General features: G+C 44.1%; 1 protein-coding gene across 5 annotated transcripts in view; it reads left to right on the top strand.

Moving 5' to 3' along the window:
- The window catches only part of LOC118322175 (microtubule-associated protein 4), a 107641-nt gene that overhangs the window by 41144 nt on the left and 60004 nt on the right, over positions 1 to 6493 (top strand). For all 5 annotated transcript variants that reach the window (XM_035653784.1, XM_035653774.1, XM_035653802.1 and 2 more), the window contains exons 4-5: positions 4679 to 4792; positions 5902 to 5988. In XM_035653784.1, the coding sequence (XP_035509677.1) occupies positions 4679 to 4792; positions 5902 to 5988 (201 nt within the window). The remainder of the gene's footprint in view (positions 1 to 4678; positions 4793 to 5901; positions 5989 to 6493) is intronic.

A 6493-nucleotide genomic window follows, 5' to 3' on the forward strand; every position in this document is an offset into this window, starting at 1 on the left:
GCTTGTCTCTGTCCTCCAGATGACCAGGCGTTAACGTGCGCTCTTCTGCCCACTCTCCCCCCTCTCCTAGATGGGTTCGATGAACCACACTGGCTGGGTCAGGGCCTTACAGGACCGGGAGCCAAATAAAACGAGAACACAACCGGGTAACCTCATTAAACATGGCTGTTTTAAGAAGTCTGGTGCAGTTGTGCTGAGAGTGTAGACTTCTCCCTGAACCTTCCTCTGCTAGGGAGAACACATATTGGCTCTTTCATCAAGTGGACGTCCTCTTGGAAATAAGGCCGTGGCCCTAGTTTGGACTCTATAAGGAGCCAGGGCATAACTGTATGGTGTATAAATATCAGGCTGGCTTTTACATTAACATTATGAATGACTTTACTGTATAGTTGGATCAAGTAGAGGTTCTTTCTTACATCGACCTAAAAAAAATTCCAAATCAACTTCATTTGATTATCAATAACAGCTTACTGCCATGTAAGCCTGGAAACCAAAACTGCCTGTTTTTAGTTCTATCCCAGATTCTGCATGGCGCCCTATGGTTTGCCTTATCATCTAATCTGGGATGAGCCGCGCCAGGATAGGCTAGCATCCTGCAGCTGTCCTGCAGCTGTCGTCCAGCCGACCCCAGGCCTCTCCCCCTGCTCCTCTGCTCAGCCTCCGCTCCTCGAGCTGAGATCGACACTATGAACTGGCTGGGTCAGGACTGCGCAGGACCACAGGCACACAATGACGGTTCACGGAGAGGACAGAGTGCTATTCTCTGGTGAGGACAAACATCCAGAGTGTCCTGTTGATTCAGCCACAACGGAGCATTAATCATGTACTTTGACTCAGGTGGAATCAGCAGTAGTTCCCTTTCTGTCCGCCTGTACCTGCAACGGTCCCCTACAAACTTTAGGAGAGTCCATTCTCAGTGGATGTGCACTAGTTGCACACTGGACCATAGACCACTTTTTGTCCGCCTTGCTAACAAGGCAAATGTTACTTATGCTGTGTGAATGTTAATGTCCCACCAAACATTAGGGAAGCCACAGTAGTGATTATCTTTTCTGGTCCGTAAGGAGACAGTAGTTTAAGGTCAAATAGTCAGGATGATAATGACACTGTAATGAGCATCCTGTCAGAGTCTGACTCACCTGCAGTACTAGGAACAATTCACAGGATGTGTTCCAAAAAACACACACACACACTCAACATTTGGTCTTCCTCCTTCTTTCAAGCTGAGCAGCTCATCGCTGGTACATTAAACCCAGTGCAGTGTGTGGAGTGAACTCAGCATGAAATTTTCCCTTGTGGACTGAACTGACCCCCCCCCCATACAAAATTTGTCTGAGCTAGAAGATCGCCTTAGGCACAATAGCATTTACTGAGCAACCCCCCTCCCTCCACCCCCCTCCCCCAAATTTCCTAAATACCAAACACAAAATTGAGCAGTTATATTATAAATTTGAGCCCACTGGGTAATTTTATCTCCGCTCTGATGCAGATACTAATTACAAGCTCCAGTGTACATGTAACGACTGGATCAAAACATTATTCAATCAGGTTGTATTCTTACAATCTTTTTTTCTCGTATTTTTTTGTACAATGTTGTAGCTTTAATAGTAGTTATAATAATATTGTACTCACCAAAGTAATTGCTGAGCAACATTGCTAGAACACAGTCAGGATTTTAGAAACGTTATTGGTCTTAAGCCTGAATTCCTACAAAACACAGCCCCTCCAACCTACACTTTTGTAAAACTAGGATTATTGTTAAAGAAATTCCCTAAATTTTCTTTTTCTTCTATTAATTAAGAATTTTCAGTTCCTCCCTACATTATGTCAATCTTTTTGTTGTTGGGTTAGGGTAAGAGTTAGCAGTTGTTGCAGTGGAGAATACTAAGTCCCTTTAATTGTGGTTAATTTAGTTCTCTCTTACCTGGATACAGTCCAGTTTAAGATACTTCCTAATATTTACATATACACACTAAGATACTAAAAATGGATCATCAATAAAAGTGTAGCATCGGAGCAACATAGTAGCCAAGTGGTTACAGTGCATACGTTGCTGGTTCGATTACAGCCAGCAACCTTCATTGTGATGCACCCTCCTCTCTCCCCCCGTTTCCTGTCTGCCACTTCACCGTCCAATTAAAATCAAAATGCCCCAAAAAAATCTTTAAAAAGAAAAAGGCTAGCATGTGTAATACATGTGTAATAAGTGTGTTGTAGAATGTAAACATCTGCCTTAGATGGCATGTATTCCCCTATTTCCCAGAAAGCACTATTCCAACCAGGGGTACTGCTAGTGCAGGGACTATTTCTGGAGGAGGACAGCTAATTTAAAATCTGCACAGATTTTCCAGTGATATAAGTCAGACACCTCACATTGTTACCGAACTTGCTGAAACAAAAGAGACCAAAACTTAACATCTAAATGTTAATGATTAATATTAATCCTCGTGTGCAACATGGATCCGTCACGAGCATGAACACTGTGATGTAATGAAGCCAACACATCTATAGAGGGCGTATGATGGAGAGTTACTGGAGCCCATCTTGTAGGGATGTTGGGGTATGTTGGACAACAAAGGTTGGGGGCCGCTGATCTAAACACTTTATTTTGATGTGAAAATGAGCACACCTGAAAAATTTCTGATTGTACAGGAGATCTTTGTGAGCCTAATTGCAAGTGAGTACAGTAGGCCAAAGTTGAGCCGGGAAGCGAGTCCTTTACAGTGGACAATCTGGGTAATGATTTCCACACTTACCTTTGTTTTCCCTGATAAATAGGAGGTTATCTCAAACCAGTATTAGTATATGACTGCCTCCCTTGCTTGCTCTGTTGGACTTGGACTGTTTAGCAATGTTGCCGCATTCTCAGATCCGTGCAATTAACTTGATGAGTACAATGTTATAATTACCAAGTAATGATGGACAAAAACTAGTAGCACTATAATAGGCATCTACTTTAATTCTCCAGTTGTTGCAACGCGGGCTGCTGATATGCTTGCTAATTTTGCCCAAGAGAAGTTTTCTTTGACTGATGGGTACTTTCCAGACAGCTACCAGCTTTGAGGTTATGTATTTGCGTAACCTCCCCCTCCCCTCAAATGCAAAAACAACCTCTGGCCACAGCTTTGAATAATGCTGTGATCTACCCGAGTCAACCCGAGTGGTTCGGTAAGGGTTAAAATGCAAACAGGGAGAGATATTGGAGGTTTTCATCCCAGTGCCCCTGACTGCCCTTTCAAAGCCGCTTAGTCTGATTTCAGCACCTTGGACAGCGGCACAGCGCAGCGGGGGAAACATCCGCCTGTTTTCCTGCAACGTTTGTGCCTCACTGATTTAACTGAGAAGAGGCAGAAGACCCTCAGCGCATTTATGTGCACTCGCTTTGGCCACCTCAGCCACGTGGGAAGTCTACTGGGACCTTGTGCGTCTCCTGTTATTTCCCCAATGTTGTGTTTACAAGGCAGAGAGAGACAGGCAGACAAACACAAATGTGAGACCGTAAGGACAAGCGCTGCTGCACTAGTGTTTTTGAATCAATCGGTGACCCTGCCGACGGAGTGTTTTCTGCGTCCTGTTGAGACAGACAATGCACACCCTACCATGGCCCCTGTGTGTGTCTGATATATGGAAGCGTTTGTGACTTTGGGTGGCGTCCTGTCTGTTTGCCTCACTGTCACCCTCTGTGAACGCTGCTGGGAGAGGGTTGCCGTCGGTGCCTCCCTCCTTCTCTCCTCTGCTCCTCCCCTCCCACCGCTGCTCCTCTGTCTCACTTCCTTCCTGTTTATCCGTTTCCTTTCCGTCCCTCCATTCATTGCTCCCTTATTCCCCTGTTTTCCACCCCTGCCTCTTTTCATTCTGTAAATCATCTTTCTTGCTTTTCTCTCCTTCCTATTACTCAGACTCCATTAAACTGTTCAGCTTCCTCTCTGACCCTCCGCCTGCCTGCCTTTCCCTCGCCCGTCTTTCCTCCCCCTCCATTTTTACCTCCCACACACACAAACAGCCATATTAAATCTGCCAGTCGGGGTTCTGGCCTCTGTGGTCCAGTCAGGATCTCTGGTTGGAGAGTGGGACAAGAGTTGAAGGGTGACTACAGGAGTGGAGAGGGAGGGAGTGGGCTGTGGGAAGTCAGGGAGTGCGAGGGGAGGCGCTAGCTGGCGGGGCCTGGGACCTGAACCAGACAGACAGTGAAACGTCACACCAAACCCAGACTCTCCGACTGTGATCGCATTCTGTGTGTGTGTGTGTGTGTGTGTGTGTGTCTCTTTTTGTTGCGATTGTGTGTATGTGTGTGTGTGTGTGTGTGTGTGACTGGGGGTTCACAGTGTTAGTAGCTCAGAGTCAGCTGAGGCTGCAGTGGAGACAGACAGAGACAGAGGCACTGAGCAGTACAAACACCACTGAATGTTGAGTTGTATGGACTGGGATATCTGCTTTTGGGAGGAAATTTGGCAGGTGAGCGTGCATGTGCAAGCATTTTATGCGCGATAGAGTCCACTATATAGACTTGTTTATGTTTTCTAAATGCCTGCGTGTGAGTAATTTGTGAGTGTGTGTGAATTTGTGCTCAGCGCGGTCTGATTTCAATAGCCTCGTGTCATTATATGACACTTGTACAGTGGCGCGTCATCAGCGAGAAGGGGGAACTGATGTTCGATGATCCGTGCTGTCACTGCAGGTTGTAAGCTGACCGCGGGGGGACAGACATCAGCGTTGCGCCCAGAGCCGCAGGGAGAGGTGTGGCCACGCTCACTTGACCAGCAGCAGGCCTTGGCTACAGACTTCTTATCAGGTACGAAGGTCAACAACATTGGTCCAAAGTGACACTTTCAATTAAAAATGTTTTGCTATTTCTTCCAACAGTTTCTTGATGTTGATTGTGGTGTTTTGGTGTCATTACAGGCCAGTTTTAAATATAAACAAGGGAGGACATAATAGTATTTGTAGTCAGAATAACACTCAATGATAGGTAATAATTGATGCAGTAAGTCCAATTATCCAGTGCTGTTTTCAATGATTGTGAGAACTTTAACTTTATTCTAAACTAATTAACACTTATTAACAGAGATGTGGACTCCAGTCACGTGACTCAGACTCACATCAGACTAGAGTCAGGAGCCGTTAGACTAAAGAAAAAAGACTCAACTTTGACTCATGACCTCACTTGGACTTCAGTCTTGATTAACTTGACGAGGAAGGACTGATATTCTCACTGATGCCCAATGAGAAATAGTCTTATAAAGAAGTACGCAGCCAGTCAACTTTGAATCAGAGCAACCACACGTTGCAGCACCCCAGCGGACACACAAAAATGACATAAGACTTTTTGGGAATTGGACTCAAACTAGAACTTGGATCTTAATTTTTATTTCATAGCCAATACTTTAGACTTTCAATGTCACTTTGTCCTAACTCTGGGATATTGCCAGTCTCAAGGGATCAAAATAATGAATAATTTTTCATCTTATAAGATTCTGTATCGACTTTATTGATAAGTATATTGACAAATATAAGGAGTTTGTCTGTGGTTGTCAGTAGCTCTCAAGATACAAATGTAGATGTACAACTAAACAAATTTAACGATTAGTATTTTTGTGTGCTAAAGCAATGATGTGCAGTTATATATTGTGTGACTTTCTTCTGTAGAAAAGTTTGATTTCAAATCCTTTTCTCTCTTTGTTTCCTTCCTCCTTGTTGTCTACCTCCACCTCACCCACTCTGAATTATTAATGCCTTCATGCCCAACCACCTCCTACTCCATCTTCCTCCATCTTCTCCTTACCTTCTTTTTCTCCTTTGACTACTCAATCCATCTTTGCCCCTTTCTCATTCCTCTACCCCTCCCACGTTTTCCGTCCTTCTTCTGTCCCTCTCTGTTGTTCTGTCCCTCCCTCTTGCCAGCCTCCATGGCAGGTTATTCAGACCCTCTGGGCTCTCAGACCAGCTCTGCCCACATGATGGATACTGGCCTGATGGGAGCTTTTTCAGGTACACTCCCAATGTTTTTCTTCTAACTGCCACAAAACCACCGTGCCAGTACTGATGCTGCTAGTATTACTATTATAATATAATATTGGCAGTACTAGAATACTAACATCATTTTATTCATAGTTGACTTTTCCAATAGTAAGGCGGCAGGTGCTTCAAAAACCTGAGCTTAAAAAGTCTTATTAGATGGCAGTAGTCATACAGAAATCATCTTCTCACACATTTGGCTTCTCCAACTCCAAAACAAAACATTTCAAGCTTTTATTTTTTATCACTGAAACTAAGTGATAACACTAGCCTAAAGTGTTAGCTTGCATCAGTTGTACCAATTAGCGTGAATGAAAGTGCTGAGTGGTGGTAACAGTGCTAATACACATTTGCTTTTAACTGCACTGATCATGGGCCATTACACAAACAGAATGTAACAGCATCATTTCAAAATGGTACTTTCTGTTCAAACACCTGTTGCCCATCTAATGCGTCTTTCTTTTTCTTTCTTTCTTTC

This window comes from Morone saxatilis, unplaced genomic scaffold (assembly GCF_004916995.1).
Source record: "Morone saxatilis isolate NCDOM2014 unplaced genomic scaffold, NCSU_SB_2.0 Contig0, whole genome shotgun sequence".
Taxonomy (NCBI): Eukaryota; Metazoa; Chordata; class Actinopteri; family Moronidae; genus Morone; species Morone saxatilis.